This window comes from Scyliorhinus torazame, chromosome 17, assembly GCF_047496885.1.
Source record: "Scyliorhinus torazame isolate Kashiwa2021f chromosome 17, sScyTor2.1, whole genome shotgun sequence".
NCBI classification, from domain to species: domain Eukaryota; kingdom Metazoa; phylum Chordata; class Chondrichthyes; order Carcharhiniformes; family Scyliorhinidae; genus Scyliorhinus; species Scyliorhinus torazame.
This window is the reverse complement of record NC_092723.1, coordinates 5,581,445-5,599,368: the sequence shown is the minus strand read 5'-3', so window position 1 is coordinate 5,599,368 and position 17,924 is coordinate 5,581,445. Positions and strand designations below refer to the sequence as shown.

General features: G+C 47.3%; 1 protein-coding gene across 3 annotated transcripts in view; it reads left to right on the top strand.

Moving 5' to 3' along the window:
* LOC140393662 (acidic mammalian chitinase-like) overlaps positions 1-17,924 on the top strand; it is a 47,829-nt gene that overhangs the window by 3,621 nt on the left and 26,284 nt on the right. For all 3 annotated transcript variants that reach the window (XM_072479947.1, XM_072479948.1, XM_072479946.1), the window contains 4 exons: positions 2,926-3,030; positions 4,984-5,016; positions 5,771-5,963; positions 17,319-17,375. In XM_072479947.1, coding sequence (XP_072336048.1) covers positions 3,006-3,030; positions 4,984-5,016; positions 5,771-5,963; positions 17,319-17,375 — 308 coding nt within the window. In that variant the 5' untranslated portion in view covers positions 2,926-3,005. The remainder of the gene's footprint in view (positions 1-2,925; positions 3,031-4,983; positions 5,017-5,770; positions 5,964-17,318; positions 17,376-17,924) is intronic.

Genomic DNA, 17,924 nt, shown 5'->3' with positions numbered 1-17,924 from the left:
GCCACAGTGAAAAATATTGGGAGTGGAACACATAATGCTGAAGAGACAAGCTGAAAAGCTTTGCACCTGAAAGCGTGGAATATTCGCAATAAAATGGATAAACCAATCGCGCAAATAGATGCAAATGGGTGATTTGGCTATCACTGATTGGAGAATGTTACTGAAAGGGTTGGCTGTGGACAGACAATGGCAAACATTCAAGGAGCACATGTGGGAACTGCAACAATTGTTAATTCCTGACAGACACAAAAGTAAACCGGAAAACGTGGCCAATCCATGGCTGACAAGGGAATTTAGAAATAGTATTCGATCCAAGGAAGAAACATACAAATTGGCCAAGAAAAACAACTGGTCTGAGGATTGGGAACAGATTAGAATTCAGCAATGGAGGACCAAGAAATTGATTGAGACGGATACAATAGAGGATGAGGCTAAGTTTGCAGAGAACATAAAAAACTGACTGTAAAAGTTGCTATAGATATGTGAAGAGAATAAGATTGGTGAAGACAAAAGTAGGACCTTTATATTCAGAAACAGGGTGATTTATAATGAGAGACACCGAAACGGCTGAGCAACTAAATACGCACTCTGGTTCTGTCTTCACAAATGAGGACATAAATAGGATACCAGAAATGTTGGGGAACACAGGGTTTAGTGAGAGGGAGGAACTGAAGAGATCAATATTAGTAGAGAAATGGTGTTGGGGAAATTGAAGGCTAGTAAATCCCCAGGGCCTGGTAATCTACGTCCCAGAGTATTTAAGGAAGTGACTCTAGAAATAGTGGATGCATTGGTGGTCAACTTCCCAAATTCTATTGTCTCTGGAATAGTTTGTGCAGATTGGAGGGTGGCTAATGTAACTACACTATTTAAAAAGTAAGGTAGAGAGAAAAGAGGGAATTTTAGACCAGTAAGTCTGACGTGGTTGTGAGGGAAATTCTAGAATCCATTATCAAATATTTTAGAGCAAAGCACTTGGAAAATAGTGGCAGGATCGGACTGAGTCAACATGAATTTATGAAGGTGAAATTCTACACTTGTAGACTATCTTGGGATTTTTCTGCTTTTACCAGCAAGAGTTTTCTCATGTGCCCTCTTTGCTCTCCTAATTGCTTTCTTAAGCTCCACCTTGCACGTTCTGTACCCCACTAATTCCTCCACTGATTTGTTCCCCTTGAATCTGCTAAAAGTCTCTCTTTGCCTTCTCATCATTTCCTGAATATTTCTGGTCATCCATGGCTCTTTAGGCTTGCTCCTCCTTCCTCTCACCCAAGGGGAAATATATTGCACCTGTACCCTCCCCATTTATTTTCTGAATGTCCCCCAACGATCGTCTGTAGATTTCCCCACAAATAACTCTTTCTCGTCTACCTTGGCCTTTTCTTGACTTATTTTACTAAAACCCGCTCACTCCCAATTCAAAACCTTTTTTTTGTAATTTGTCTATTTCTTTACCCATAATAAGGTTAAGTTGTGCCACATTGTGATCGGTATCACTAAAATACTCAACCCCCAACAACTCCGGCTTCATTTTCCAAAATTAGGTCCAGCATTGCAACGTCCCTTGTTTCATCCTCTACATATTGAGACAAAAAGGTTTCCTGAATACATTTTAAGAAATCCACTCCATCTAATCCCTTAACACGACACAATTAATGTTGGAAAGTTGAAATCACCGAATATAATTACCATGTTGTTATTATTTTTGCACACCTCCTTGAATTGTGCACATATTTGCTCCTCAATTTCCCGCTATCTTGGGGTCTATAAGAAACATCTAGCAATTTGGCTGCCCCTTTCTTATTCCTAAACTCTAACCAAAGGGTTTCATTCAATGCCCATTGCAAGACCTCACCTCTTCTTATGACAGTAACTGTCTCCTTAACTAATAATGCAATGCCTCCTCCTCTTTTATCCTCTCCCCTGTCTCGCCTGAAGATTCTAAATCCCGAGATGTTGAGCTCATAATCCTGCCACTCCCTCAACTACGACTGTGATGGCTATGATATCATAATTCCACATGTCAACCCTCGCCTTTAACTCATCCGTTTTACTTGTAATACTGCTGACATTATTGTAGAGGCCATCCAGCCTGGCATTGCTCCCTTGGATCTTAATACATTTGTACTCCCTCTGACTTGATTGCTTTACTGTTTTATGCTGTGTCTCTATTCTGCTAACAGTCTGTCCCCCTCCCCAGCCGAATTAGTTTAAAGCCCTCCCAACAGCACTAGAAAACCTGCCCCCAAGACTGTTGGTCCCGCTTTGGTTCAGATGTAGACCGTCCCGTTTGTACGTGATCCACCTTCCCCGGTAGCAGTCCCACTGATCCAGGAATCTAAAACCCTCCCTCCTGCACCAACTCTTCAGCCACCCATTCATATCTGCTGTTCTCCTATTTCTGTGCTTGCCAGCACGTGACACTGGGAGTAAACCAGAGATTACAACCCCAGAGGTCCTGTCTACTGCCTAACTCCCTGAATTCTTGATGCAAGTCCTCATCCCTCTTTCTACCTTTGTCATTGGTATGAACATGCACCATGACCTCTGCCTTATCACCCTCCTCCTTCAGGATGCCCTGCAGTCATTCAGTGACATCCCGGACCTGGTACCAGGGAGGGAACACACCCATCCTGGAGTCACGTTGATGGTTACAGAAGCATGTATCTGTTCCCTGACTATAGAATCCACTATTACTATTCTTCCCGTCGCTGCCATGTGGCATTGCCACCTCGCTGCCCTCCACTGCCTGATCCACTTCTCCTTTCCTGGGGTCAGGCTCCAACTCAAGTGGTTCTGCTCAATTCCACACCTCCCCCCACACCAAGTCGCCACCCCCCCCCCCCCCCACCCCCAGTGACCCCCATTAAATCCCACCCATTGTTTCTTTGCAAATTCCTTACTTTTCTCTGATTTCTTCTACAGATCCTTGATTTAGCCTCGTGCTGGGACTCTCAAAGGCACCAGACGGAAATCCAGTGACTGAGCAGATTCCCAGCCCCAGGATGGGGAAGGGGCTTCTCTTGACTGGTCAGTATTGGATATTTTGTGTTGGATTATTTTCATTTCAGACTATCTGAAGTGGTAAATACGGCCACATCACCAGACGATTGTTTTCATCAGAAGGTCACTGGTTTCTCACCTTCTGTCTGTTCATGTGGCTGTTGTTTGCACAGTGCCCTGGGATTGTTTACATCCACAGTAACAGGCAGACAATGGAACAGTTTAACATCTCACCCAGAATGTGGCACCACTGTCTGTGCGGGCAGCATCCCTGTGATTGCCCAGTATGTGCTGACACTGGCTGGGTTTCCGCAATGCCAGCACATAGACAGGAAACACTTAATAATCTTCAGCCATAAATGCCGAGTGGATAATCCATCTTGGTCTCCAGAGGTCCCAGAATCACAGATGTCAGTCTTAAGCCAATTTGATTCACTCAGCGTGATAGCAAGAAATGGCTGAAGGCACTGGATACTGCAAAGGCTGTGGGCCCTGACAATATTCCAGCAATAATACTGAAGACTTGTGCTCCAGAACTCGCCGCCCCCCTAGCCAAGCTTTGCCAGTGCAGCTGTAACACTGGCATCTGCCTGGCAATGTGAACAATTGCCCAGGTGTGTCCTGTACGTAAAAAGGACAAAACTAACCCAGCCAATTACTGTCCTATCAGTCTACTCTCCATCATCAGTAAAGTGATGGAAGGAGTCATTAACAGTGATATCAACTGGCACTTACTTTACAATAACCTGCTCACGGATGCTCAGTTTTGATTCCGCCAGGGTCAATCAGCTCCTGATCTTATTACAGCCTTGGTTCAAACAGAGACAAAAGAGCTGAACTCCAGAGGTGAGGTGGGAATGACTGCCCTTGACAGTGTGGCATCAAGGAGCCCGAGCGAAACTGGTGTCAATGTTTTGGGGGGAAAACTCTCCACTGGTTGGAGTCATACCTGGCACCAAAGAAAGGTGGTTGCGGTTGTTGGAGATCAGCCATCTCAGTCCCAGGACATCACTGCAGGAGTTCCTCAAGGTCATGCCCGAGGCCCATTCATCATCAGCTGCTTCACCAATGACCTTCCTTTCAATATGTAGTCAGACGTGGGAATGTTCGCTGATGACTGCACAATGTTCAGCATTCACAACTTCTCAGACGCTGAAGCAGTCTACAGCAAGATCTGTACAACATCCAGGCTTAGGCTAACCAGTGGCAAGTAACATTTACACCACACAAGTGCCAAACAATGATCATCTTCAACAGGACGCGCCTTGACATTCAATGGCATTACCATCACTGAATCCCCCATTATCAATATCTGGGGTTATCATTGACCAGAAACTGAATTGGACCAGCTACAAGAACAGGTCATAGGCTAGGAATCTAGCACATCCAAAACCATGACCATCACCATCTAGAAGGACAAGAGCAGCAGATACTTGGGAACGCCACTGCCTGGAAGTTCCCCTCCATTCCTGACTTGGAAATATATCGCCATTCCTTCAATGTCACCGGGTCAAAATTCTATAACTCTCTCCCTAACCATACTGTGGGTCTTACCGACACCACATGGACTGCAGTGGTTCAAGAAGGCAGCTCACCACCACCTTCTCAACTGCACTTAGAGGTGGCAACAAATGCTGGCCTGGCCAGCGAAGCCCACATCCTGTAAAAATAAATAAATAAATAAATTGTTTACATCCAGCATGACTGGATTTTCACAAACTGTTCACCTACCGAATGCGTTCACTCCCTGGGTTTCATTCATCTGAAAATGAAATCATCAAAGATATAGAAGATTAAACAGAATAGAAATTAATTTACATCATTGATGTCAGAATATCCTTTACACCGAGAATAATCAAATTAAAATATTAATTTAGTTTAGTTTGTAATGGATCCTTTATGATTAAAGCTCTGCAGACATTTAATAATTGTTTGTCAAATGTGATATGAAATGAAAATGTGTATTTATTTTAATTTTAGTGAGTTTGGTCTTCTTACAGTACGCATCGCTGGGTAAGTTTTTATACATTTCTATTTTCTATAAATTGGTCAGTTTCATTGGTCTTGGGAAAGGTAATGTCGGGTGGAATTTAATAGCCCCATCCGGCAGCCGGTTTGGAGGTGGGAGGGGGTTTAATCAGGTGGAGGGTGTGGGGTGGGGACCCCGTTTCCTTCAAACCTCTGCCCCATTGAGTCCCGGACTGGTCAGGCTTATGGACGGAATCCCCATCCTGATGCTAACTGAGGCCATGGGCAATTACAGCCCGTTGAAGGACCACATTCCACCACAATTAAATGTGTGCAGCGGGAGAGGAGATTGAGTGATACGATGAGAAGATTTTAAGATCAGGTATGACTTATATGAAAGTGACAGGTTTATAAAGCCCGGTGACTTTTCCACTTCCTAAACATGATTATTTTCTTAGCTGTCAGCTCCTGGCAAGTGGCAAGTAACATTTGCACCACACAAGTGCCAACCAAAGATCATCTTCAATTAATATCAATTGATAAAAGTTGTGAGGGACGTGAACCTAAATTGTGCACAGCTCTCCGGCAAGACACTGGAGACAAGCAAATTACTTTGAAGAAAAATGCAAAAGTTTCCCTGTGAACAAAAGTCACCAAGTTCCCTTTAGAACCTCAGCAAATGTTTATTCCCATCAGGCCCAGGGATGCAGGAAAGTCCGTCATGTGTTTCTTCTTTCAGTTTTGTCACCTTACTGTCTTTGATATTTCAAATAACTACAATCCTTTCTTCACACTTTAGTCTCCCCCTACGTACTGCTTTGTTACTACTTAAAAACATCTGAACAAAGGTTACCAAACATTAACTTCCACCCAGAAAATATTGACGCTTGCCTTTGCACCCACCTGGTTTATTCAAATGTCAACGGACCAACAGACATCTCGAAGTGGGAAGATAAACATGTGTTCAAGAGATTTAATGAACTAAAAACAAAGTAAGTGACATCATTCTCTCTGAACTGAACTAGTTGCAACTTTAATATCCATTTTGTAATTTACAGTTATTCTCATGTTAACATATTAAAATTATTCCGGAACCAATCCGGAATCTTCTGGTCCAGCCTGTAGTGGGAAACCTGGAGGGTGGGGAATTCATTTGGGTCGGAGGCCAAAAATCCGTTTATCGCCAGCGTGACAAGCTTTTACAGTTAGGTTCCGGGGCCTTTAAAGGCGGGTTGAGCTTCCCAACGATGTCAGAAACCCCTTTTACAGAATCACAGAATATCAGAACTGTCATGGTGCATTTCGTCCATCATGTCTGCATGGCTCCCAGTCAAGCACCGTGTGTTGCGTTATGCTGCTTCGGATAACACAGGCTGCTACTTGATGCAGTCTTAACGAAAGGGTGCTCCAGACTCTGAAATGAGTTCAACTTGTTTATTGAACTATTAACACAGTTCTCAAATTAGTTTGACTCTCTGCTAATCTAACTGCAGTAACTCAGTCTAACTGTACCAGCTTGCTCTGACCCACGTGCTGGGGTGTGATGCTGCTGATCAACCCTGTCTAACTCTCTAGATGCCTGTCTGTGGAAAGAGGCAGGGTGTAAGTGCCTCATCCCTTTTATAGTGTTTATGTCATGCCCCCTTGTGGTGATGCCACCTCTGAGTGTCCTGACTGCCCATTGGTTGTGTCCTATTCTGAGTGTTCAATGGTTGCATGTTTGCATATCATGACATCTCCCCTTTTTTTTTAGATGTATATACATGTGAATGTGTCTGTGTAATGAGACTGACTGAGGAACACAGAACAGAACAAACAAAACAAATGCTCATAAGTCCAGTCTCTGAGGCTTGCGTCTGATCCTCGTCGACCGCCGGAGGGGTGGTGGAGGGGATGACGGTGTCTTGACAGGCAGGTGGGAGGCACGGCCTCGTGGTTTGAGGTGTCTGGAGGTGGCAATTCGACATGTGGAAATGGATGGGAAAGTGGTTGTGGGCGAGCAACTGTTCGCAGTGCTCTTCGATTCCTTCGCACAATGGAGCCATCAGCCATACGTACGACATAGGATCTGGGCGCGGCCTGTTGAACAACGACAGCCGGAGCAGACCACCCACCATCCGGTATCTTGATCCTGACCGTGTCTGCCGGGGACAGCACGTCCAGATCGGTGGCATGTGCGTCATAGCCCTGCTTCTGGCTGTCGCGAAGCTGCTGCATCTTCTGCAGCACCGGGAGGTGATCCAGGTTGGGCAGGTGTATGGCTGGAAGCGTTGACCGCAGGTCCCTGTTCATCAGCAGTTGAGCTGGCGACATGCCAGTGGACAAGGGAGTCGCCCAGTACGCAAGTAGTGCAAGGTGTATGTTGGAAGCGGAGTCCGAGGCCTTGCGGGTGAGCTGCTTAACGATGTGCACCCCTTTCTCGACGTTGCCATTGGACTGTGGATAGTGCGGACTGGAGGTGACATGCCTGAAATTGTAGCTCTTGCCAACCGTGGACCATTCTCGACTGTGGAAGCACGGGCCACTGCGCTCATGACGGTGTTCGGGATGCCATGCCGTGAGAATGTCTCTTTACCGCTTTGATGACGGTCCGTGAGGTGAGGTCTGGCAGCTTCAGCTCCTCAGGATAGTTCGAAAAGTAATCGATGATTAAGATATAGTCGCGACCATTCGCGTGGAATAGGGCAATGCCAACCTTGGACCACGGAGAGGTCTCTAGGTCATGTGGTTGGAGTGGCTCCTTGCTCTGCGCTGGTTGGAACCTCTGACAGGTTTTGTAGTTCAGGACCATGTCCGTGATGTCCTGGTTGATGCCGGGCCAGTAGACAGCTTGCCGGGCCCTGCGTCTGCACTTTTCTACGCCCAGGTGTCCCTCATGAATCTGCCGCAGCACCGTGCTCTGGAGACGTAGCGGGATGACTATCCTGTCCAGCTTGAGCAGGATGCCGTCGATCAGCGCCAGGTCGTCCTTGATGTTGTAGAATTGAGGGCATTGCCCTTTCTGCCAGCCATTGCTAAGGTTGTGGATGACTCGCTGCAACAGGAGGTCTTTGGCCGTCTCTTCTCGGATGAGAACGATCTTCTCATCTGTTGCCGGGAGAGTGCTTGCACACAGTTGTACCTGCAATTCAATGTGCTGGATGATCTCCAGTGGTTCACTGGGTGAGTTGACGGAGCGGGACATTGCATCGGCGATGATGAGCTCCTTGCCAGGTGTGTACACCAAATTGAAATCATACCTCCGGAGTTTGAGCAGAATTCTCTGCAAACGAGGCGTCATGTCGTTCAGGTCCTTTTGGATGATGTGGACCAGAGGCCTATGAAAATGAAATGAAAAATGAAAATCGCTTATTGTCACAAGTAGGCTTCAAAGAAGTTACTGTGAAAAGCCCCTAGTCGCCACATTCCGGCGCCTGTTCGGTGAGGCTGTTACGGGAATTGAACCGTACTGCTGGCCTGCCTTGGTCTATTTTCAAAGCCAGCGATTTAGCCCTGTGCTAAACAGCACCTGATCCGTCTCAACAGTAAATGTTGGCAAGCCATAGACATAATCAGGAAATTTGAGGATGCCGGTGAGAAGACCTAAACACTCCTTCTCAATCTGCGCATATCTGGTCTCAGTGGGTGTCATTGCCCGTGACGCATTTGCTACTGGTACCCAGGATGACGTGTCGTCTCTTTGAAGCAACACCGCTCAAATGCCATCCTGACTCGCATCTGTGGATATCTTGGTCTCTCGGTCTGGGTCAAAGAATGCAAGGACGGGTGCAGTGGTGAGCTTGGCTTTCAGTTCCAGCCACTCTGTTCGGTGCTCCGCCTTCCACTCAAAGGTGGCTGAATTTTTCGCCAGGTTGCGTAGGGCCGTGGTGTGTTTGGCCAAATTCGGGACGAATTTGCCAAGGAAATTGACCATTCCCAGGAAGCGCAGTACTGCCTTCTTGTTCTCGGGGACTTTCATTGCCTCGATGGCTTTAATTTTGTCTGTGCCCGGGCGCACGCCGTGTTGCGAAATCTGATCACCCAGGAACCTCAGCGTGGATGTCCCAAAACAACACTTGGACCTGTTTAGCTTGGGGCCATGTTCATGTCTGCGTCAGAATACTTTCTTGAGTCGCGACACATGTCCCTCTGGGGTTGTGAACCAGATTATGATATCGTCAATGTAGACACGAACCCCTTTTATTCCCTCCATCATCTGTTCCATAATGCGATGGAAAATATCTGATGCCGAGATGATGCCAAATGGCATTCGGTTGTAGCAGAATCTGCCAAAAGGCATGTTGAAAGTGCAGAGCCTTCTGCTGGATTCGCTAAAATCCTTGGGATGCGTCCAATTTTGTGAAGAAGCGCACGTGTGCCATCTCACTCGTGATTTATTCCCACTTTGGGATGGGCGATGTTCCCACATAATGTTTTTGTTTAGATCCTTGGGGTCAATGCAGATGTTATAGGTCCCCCGAAGGCTTCTTTACGCGCACCATCGAGCTGCCCAGTCGGTTGGTTCAGTGACCTTGGAGATGATGCCCTTTTGTTGTAGATTCGTGAGCTCTGCCTTCAGGCGCTCTCTCAGTGGAGCAGGGACACGTCGTGGTGCATGGACCACTGGCTTGGCACCAGGCCGCAGTAGAATCTTGTACGGTAGCGTGCCCATCCTGCTAAATACATCTGGGTACTGGGTTAGGATGTCGTCGATGTTGGCCTGAAGTTCCGAATGGGACGGCGTCGTGGTGGAGACCCTTTGAATGAGGTTCAGTTGCTTGCAGGCGTGTGCACCTAGCAGGGACGCCCTGTCTGGTTTAACAATCTCGAAGAGTAAGCTTGCTTGTGTGTGTCGGCTGGACACCTGCAGATGGCAGGACCCCAGTGCCTTGATTGTGTTTCCATTGTAGTCCACGAGTTTTCAGGCAGCTGGAAGGATTGTGGGGGGCATCTTGATTCTCTTGAAGTCCACCTGCGAAGTCAGGTTGGCGGAGGCACCTGTGTCCAGTTTGAACTGGATGGGGCAGTGGTTGACCTTCATCACTGCTCGCCATTCGTCCTCAGAATCCACGGGCAGGATTGATCGGACTCGCGATGTGTTCGGTGTGGCGTATTCGCACTTCGTAATAATGCCCACTCGGTAAGTGTTGTCCAGGTATTCACCATCTGGATCCGTCGCACTGCCTGGATCACAGTCATGCATTCGGTGTTGCACACTTCTGATGCGCCGCTGTCGGAATTGGGAGCGCTGGCTCCTGACTGGTGGTAGAGATCTGCACAGGGCTGCATAGTGGTTTGGTTTCCCACAGTTTAAATAGCGTTTGCCTCTTGCAGGGCAGTTTAAAAAAAATGGGCGGTGCCGCAGTTCGCACACATCATGACGCGGCGTCATGACGCTCAGTGCATCGTTGCGCATGCGCGGTGCTGTTCTCGGACGTCTGCATTGGCGCAGTGTGGTTTTCGGCTGCTTTGTGTTCCCGATCGCATTGCGCATGTGTTGGGCCCCGGGAAGAGCGTGCAAAATGGCCGTTTTCGTCAATGTGGAGGCGCTGCATCCGGGAGATGGCCTGGACACTCTCCACCTCATGGGAGGCTTGTTTTTCACTTTCTGCCGTTTTGTACCGGGAATAGCGATTTTTAGAGTGCTCATGCACAGTACACGTTTCAATCGTGACTGGCAGGGTCATGTGCTTGATTTTCAACAATTGCTCCCGCAGAGGATCAGAGTAGACGCCAAAAACGATTTGGTCTCTGAACATGGAGTCAGTGATATCACCGAAGTTGCAGGATTGCGCTAGCAGTCTAAGGTTAGTTGGATAGGAGTTGAAGGATTCGTCTTTACCTTGCAGCCTCTGCTTGAAGATGTAGCGCTCGAAGATTTTATTGGTGTCCACCTCGCACTGGTGTTGAATTTGTCCAGGATGGTTTGATACTTCGCTTTGTCCTGCCCTTCGGAAAAGTGAAAGGAGTTGAAGATCTCTATCGCATGGTCACCCGCAGTGGTGAGTAGAAGAGCTATCTTCCGAGCATCGGTTGTGCCATTGAGGTCGGATGCTTCCATGTATAGTTGAAATTTCTGCTTGAATGATCGCTAGTTGGCACTAAGATTGCTCGTGGTTCTGAGCTGATGAGGAGCCTGAATCGTGTCCATTGTGTCCATATTCAGTAGCTGGTTGTCATGGATCTTGTTGAGTTGAACTAAATGGATTGAACAGTTACTTCTGGTATCATATTGTGTTATGCTGCTTCGGATAACACAGGCTGCTACTTGATGCAGTCTTAACTAAAGGATGCTCCAGACTCTGAAATGAGTTCAACGTGTTTATTGAACTATTAACTCAGTTCTCAAATGAGTTCGACTCTCTGCTAATCTAACTGTAGTAACTCAGTCTAACTGTAGCAGCTTGCTCTAAGCCACGTGCTGGGGTGTGATGCTGCTGATCAACCCTGTCTAACTCTCTAGATGTCTGTCTGTGGAAAGAGGCAGGGTGTGAGTGCCTCATCCCTTTTATAGTTTTTATGTCATGCCCCCTTGTGGTGATGCCACCTCTGAGTGTCCTGACTGCCCATTGGTTGTGTCCTATTCTGAGTGTTCATTGGTTGCATGTTTGCATATCATGACACCGTGGGCGGGATTCTCCATCCCGCCAGGTCCGTGTTCCGGCACGGTGCACCCCTGCCGGCAGCGGGATGCTCCGTTCCGGCAGCCGGCTAATGCAGTTTCCCGTTGTGGCCATCCCACGCCGTCGGAAACCAGGTGGGGGGGCGGGGGGGTGCGTTGCCAGTGAATTGGGGGATCCCGCTGACGGGAGAATCCCGCAGCATATTTTAGTGCCATTTTCCTGCCTTTTTCCCGTACCCCTGCACAATGTTTCTATTCAAATCATCGTCGAATGGCCTTTTGAATTCCTCGGTTGAACCTGCCTCCACCACACTTCCAGGCAATGCATTCCAGGCCCAAACTATTCATGGACTGAAATTTTCCGGCCTCCATGTGGTGTGTTTCTTGGAGGTAGGTGGCAACTGACAGCGGGATCGTTCGGTCCTGCCACTGTCTATGGGATTTCCCATTGAATGCACGCCACACTGCCGAAAAGCCCATGGCAGGGGTGCACCATTGGCGGGACTGGAAAATCCCGCGGTGTGAACAGCCAGAAGGTCTTGCACATTGTCTTCTTTTGCCAATCACTTTAAGTCTGTGCCCTCTCATTCTTGATCCTTTTACCAGCGGGAGCAGTTTCTCCCCGTCTACTCTGTCCAGGCCCCTCATGATTTTGAACATCTCTATCAAATCTCCTCTCAGCCTCCTCTCCAAGGAGACCGGTCCCAACCTCTCCAATCTATCCTCATCACTGAGGTACCTGGAACCACTCTTGTAAACGTCTTCCCCATTCTTCCCAATTCATCAACATCCTTCCTGTAGTGTGGTCTGAGGTCTAACGAGTGTCTTGTATAAATTTAGCATAATCTCCTTGTTCTATTACTCTGTGCCCCTATTAATAAAGGCCGGACTATAGTATGCTTCATTAACTGTTCTCGCCACCTGTCCTGCCACCTTCACTGATTTCTGCCCATTTACATCCAGGTCCCTCTGCTCCTTATCACACTTAAGAATTTGATCCCTTATTTTATATTGTCTCTTCACATTCTTCCTATCAACACTTTTCCGCATAGAACATCATCTCCCACCTAACTGCCCACTCAAACAAATCATCAAAGTCCTTTTGAATATCTACATTGTCCTCGTCACAGTTTATATCACTTCCAAGTTTTGTACCATCTGCAAACTTTTAAATTGTCCCCTGCACACTAAGATCTAATTCATTAAAATATATATCAGGAAAAGCAAGGGTCCCAATACCGCCCCCTGGGGAACACACTACAAACTTTCCTCCAATCCGAAAAATATCCATTTGAGCGTTACTCTCTGCTTCCTATTATTCAGTCAATTTTGTATCCACGTTGCTGCTGTGCCTTTTATTCCATGGGCTGTAACATTTCTCACAAGTCTGTTGTGTGGCACTACATCAAATGCCTCTTGAAAGTCCATGTAAGCCAAGACCTTTGAAAGATCTCAGTGACTACAGAGCAAACTCTTGGGGGACAAAGGATACACCCTGCAGACTAGGCTGATGCCACCAGTTCACTGTCCACTCAGATCTGCTGAGGAGCTCTGCAATGTTGCACTTGCCCCCACAAGATCCAATAAGTAAATGACAAGCCGCCAAAACCATAGAACCATAGAATCCTTACAGTGCAGAAGGAGGCCATTCAGCCAATCGAGTCTGAAACTGACCTCTACCTAGTCCCACTCCCCCAACCTATCCCCGTAACCCACCTACTTATGGGTCAATGTGATCATGGCCAGTCTGCCTAACCTGCACATCTTTGGAGATCAGAAAATGATTCGGGTCAGGTTATTGGACCACTCAGGTGGGACTCTCCAATACATTCCAGACTGTTCCAGGTCATCGTTATCTGTTGTGCCCTGCACAACCTCTTTCTGGAAAGAGGGGCTGTCTTTGCCGAGGACATGGTTGTGACTCCGTAGTGCAGTAGACATGGAGGATCGAGATATCTCCTCCGATGATGAGGGAAATGAAAGAGTTGGTGCTGGTGAAGGTTGGCAGGTTGCTGAGGCACATGCAGAAGAAATTTCAATTCAACGATGTGGCAGACAGGTCCATGACGACCTGATCATGAACAGATTCCAGGCAGAATGAGCTGCCGAGACATTTCATTTAACTTTGTGTTTTCCATCCTCTGCTTCCTTGCCGATCCCAGCTCCTTTTTGTGCACAGACATTGCACTCTCTCAGGTACCTCGATTTATGAGTTAAATTAAACTGCACAACTTAACATCTTCCTTGTTGGTGGGTTGATCCTTGGAAGCATGGCGTGAGAACGTGATTTGATCTCCCAAGATCACTCCTCAATTCAGATTTATCACCAAGTTCCTGTTCATCATCACTGATTACTGTTTGCCCTTGTTAACCCCAACCCTGTTTAATTAGGACACAGGGAGTCCAAACCAAGCAAAATAAAGAATAGGTTTATTTATAACGATGGTATTTACACTACCCGGTAGATCTCCTTCTCTGCTCGATGCCTTGCTGGCCAAACTTTTATACAAAGGTTAATCGAGATTCGCCGTCCCTCAGCGGCCCGTACTCCCCGAGGACCATGAGGAAGATAGGCACTCCCAACCCGTAAGTCCCATGCGGAATATTATACTCTCCTCACATCTTTATCATCCCTAAATGTTTTGAGGTATCTTTGGAGTCCACTCTGGGACACTGCCTCAACTGCACAACGGAGTAACAACCACTTCATACACAAAATTAAAGCAAATTACTGCGGTTGCTGGAATCTGAAACTGAAACAGAAAATGTTGGACAATCTCAGCAGGTCTGACAGCCTCTGTGGAGAGAGAAGGGAGCGAACGTTTCCAGTCTGGATGACTCTTTGTCGAACCACTTCATACATTCCAGTTGCAGAGATTCATACAAATCTCAATCCTAGATGGGTTTAATATGAAACTGGAATCCGCAGCTCGGTTAAACATCTTTGCTGTCTCGACCCTACAATCTACTGTAAAACTCTTGATGTTTCCTGTGGATAGCCTCACGGTCCTCAACATGGTCCTGCACACATATGGTCCTGCACCTATGGTCCTGCACACGTATGGTCCTGCACACGTATGGTCCTGTACACGTATGGTCCTGCACCTATGGTCCTGCACACAGGCTCCTTCTGCTCGTTATTATCTCATAGGATAATAGCCTGGTTCTTCAATGAGATCCTGTGCCTATTGCTCGCAATCGCTTCATGCCTTTATGCAAAGTCTATTCCAAGCCATGATAAGGAACCTAGTTGAAAAGAATTCTCCATGTGAGGCCTCACAAAGGCTTCTGTAAACTGCGCACACACCGCTTCAATCCTATACTAAATTGTCTACAAAATTATGAGGGGCATAGAGAGGGTGGATAGTCAGAGGCTTTCCCCCAGGGTAGAGGGGTCAATTACTAGGGGGCATTGTTTAAGGTGCGAGGGGCAAGGTTTAGAGGAGATGCACGAGGCATGTTTTTTACGCAGAGGGTAGTGGGTGCCTGGAACTCGCTACCGGAGGAGGTGGTGGAAGCAGGGACGAAAGTGACATTTAAGGGACATCTTGACAAATACATGAATAGGATGGGAACAGAGGGATACGGACCCAGGAAGCGGAGACAATTTTAGTTTAGATGGTCAGCATGGTCGGCACGGGCTTGGAGGGCCGAAGGGCCTGTTCCTGTGCTGTACTTTTCTTTGTTCTTTGTTCTTTGTTCGAAATCCGTCTTGCAGTCAAGGTCATTGCCTCTTTAATTGCAGCTTCACCTGCATCTGGGGCTGTTTAGCACAGGGCTAAATCGCTGGCTTTGAAAGCAGACCAAGGCAGGCCAGCAGCACGGTTCAATTCCTGTACCAGCCTCCCTGAACAGGCGCTGGAATGTGGCGACTAGGGGCTTTCCACAGTAACTTCATTTGAAGACTACTTGTGACAATAAGTGATTTTCATTTTCATTTCATGTTCACTAAAAATTGCAAATAATCAAGGTCAGTAACGATTGGACAAGATAAAATGAAAATCACGGATTGTCACAAGTAGTCTTCAAATGAAGTGACTGTGAAAAGCCCCTAGTCGCCACATTCCGGCGCCTGCTCGGGGAAGCTGGTACAGGAATTGAACCGTGCTGCTGGCCTGCCTTGGTCTGCTTTCAAAGCCAGCGATTTAACCCTGTGCTAAACAGCCCCTGCTGTTTATGCCCACATGCCCACGAGTGCATCCTCCTCACAGGCAGGGGAGCTGCTGCTTTTCTATTAAGGCTGTTTGGAGCTTCGCTCTTTCAACCCCGAAACTGCAACGACAGTTGCCACTCCTGGCCACTCACACAGCCTGTTTAATTCTCCTTGAGAGCACATGGAATTGGATGGGATTGAAATTGAAAAAAGGCTCCTTTCTCGTGATGTCATGGTGCTATGCCTTAAAAGTTTCTCACAACAGACAATGCCCCTTATCCTGCGGAGCAGAACAGATCATTTGTCTATTTTAATCGTCCAGACACTGATGGACATCTCTCCTGTAGGCTCCACTGGAGCTAACCTCTGCTGCACCCTCCATCCTGCTGTGCTCAAACAGGAGGTCCTCCTGCTCCCAACCTTGGGAAACGGCACCTTCCACATTTCCTGGACAGCCTGGAGGAGAATGTACAGGGAGGCGCTGCTGTACCGTGGGGGCCACGCGTGGCCTGGGTCTGGGATATGCTGCTTGATAGTGAATTCTGCACGGCAGCCAGATGGATGCTCCTGGTTTGCACAAGGTGAGTGTCCACCTGGGCGCCTTTAAACATGGTGCCAGGGCCTCCGACCCCATGAGGGAACGGCAGGGGCGGTGACTTACTGCCCGCTTAGCTGTCAGATTCACTGTGTTTCCTGCACATACATTTGTAATGATCTAAACAGCGAGGGATTGCTCAGGAACTGTCATCCCACTCCCCCCACACCAGCTCACAACCAATGGAAATCACTCCAACATCCACTCCTAACACCAAACCTATAAATGCAGAATAGAAGATATCGCTCCCCAAGGTATCATTGATGTGGAGATGCCGGCGTTGGACTGGGGTGAGCACAGTACGAAGTCTTACAACACCAGGTTAAAGTCCAACAGATTTGTTTCGATGTCACTAGCTTTCGGAGCGCTGCTCCTTCCTCAGGTGAATGAAGAGGTATGTTCCAGAAACATATATATAGACAAATTCAAAGATGCCAAACAATGCTTGGAATGCGACCATTAGCAGGTGATTAAATCTTTACAGATCCAGAGATGGGGTAACCCCAGGTTAAAGAGGTGTGAATTGTGTCAAGCCAGGACAGTTGGTAGGATTTCGCAGGCCAGATGGTGGGGGATGAATGTAATGCGACATGAATCCCAGGTCCCGGTCGAGGCCGCACTCATGTTTGTGGAACTTGGCTATAAGTTTCTGCTCGGCGATTCTGCATTGTCGCGCGTCCTGAAGGCCGCCTTGGAGAACGCTTACCCGCTTGGTCGCATTCCTAGCATTGTTTGGCATCTTTGAATTTGTCTATATATATGTTTCTGGAACATACGTCTTCATTCACCTGAGGAAGGAGCAGCGCTCCGAAAGCTAGTGACATCGAAACAAACATGTTGGACTTTAACCTGGTGTTGTAAGACTTCGTACAAGGTATCATTGACAGAATCGGTGCGTACCGTTTATATGGGTGGAGAAATTAAATGTTGATGTTGTATTCTCTGACCTTGTTCACTGTTATACTGACGCTTGGGGTTTCTGTCATTTTTCTGATCAGAAATAAGAATCTGAAAACGCTTTTAGGATACATCGTTTTTGCTTATGGAGTTAGAAGGTAAAAGTTATAATTTCCCCAATTGTATAATTTAGTGATTTGAGAGTTTGTAAATATCAATGTCAGCATTTCTGTGATTATTTTGGTAAAATTAAATTGGTCCTTTTCAATGATGCAAAAGAATGAAGGCAGTAGACACTGAGCTTAGACAGTTCCAGGTCTCTTGTTAGATTTCCCATTAGATGCTCAATCTGTCTCATAGAATCATAAAATTTACAGTGCATCGTGTCTGCACCAGCCCTTGGAAACAGGACCCCACTTAAGCCCTCCAACCTACCCCGTTACCCAGTAACCCCACCCAACCGTTTTGGACACTTAAGGGCAATTTATCACGGCAAATCCACCTAACCTGCCCATCTTTGGACTGTGGGAGGAAACCAGGGCACCCGTATGAAACCCACGCAGACACGGGGAGAAACTGCAGACTCCGCACAGACAGTGACTCAAGCTAGAATTGAACTTGGGACCCTGGAGCTGTGAGGCAACTGTGCTAACCATTGAGCTCCCATCTGATCCACAGCGGGCAGAGGCAGGGGCGTCTCGGGGGAT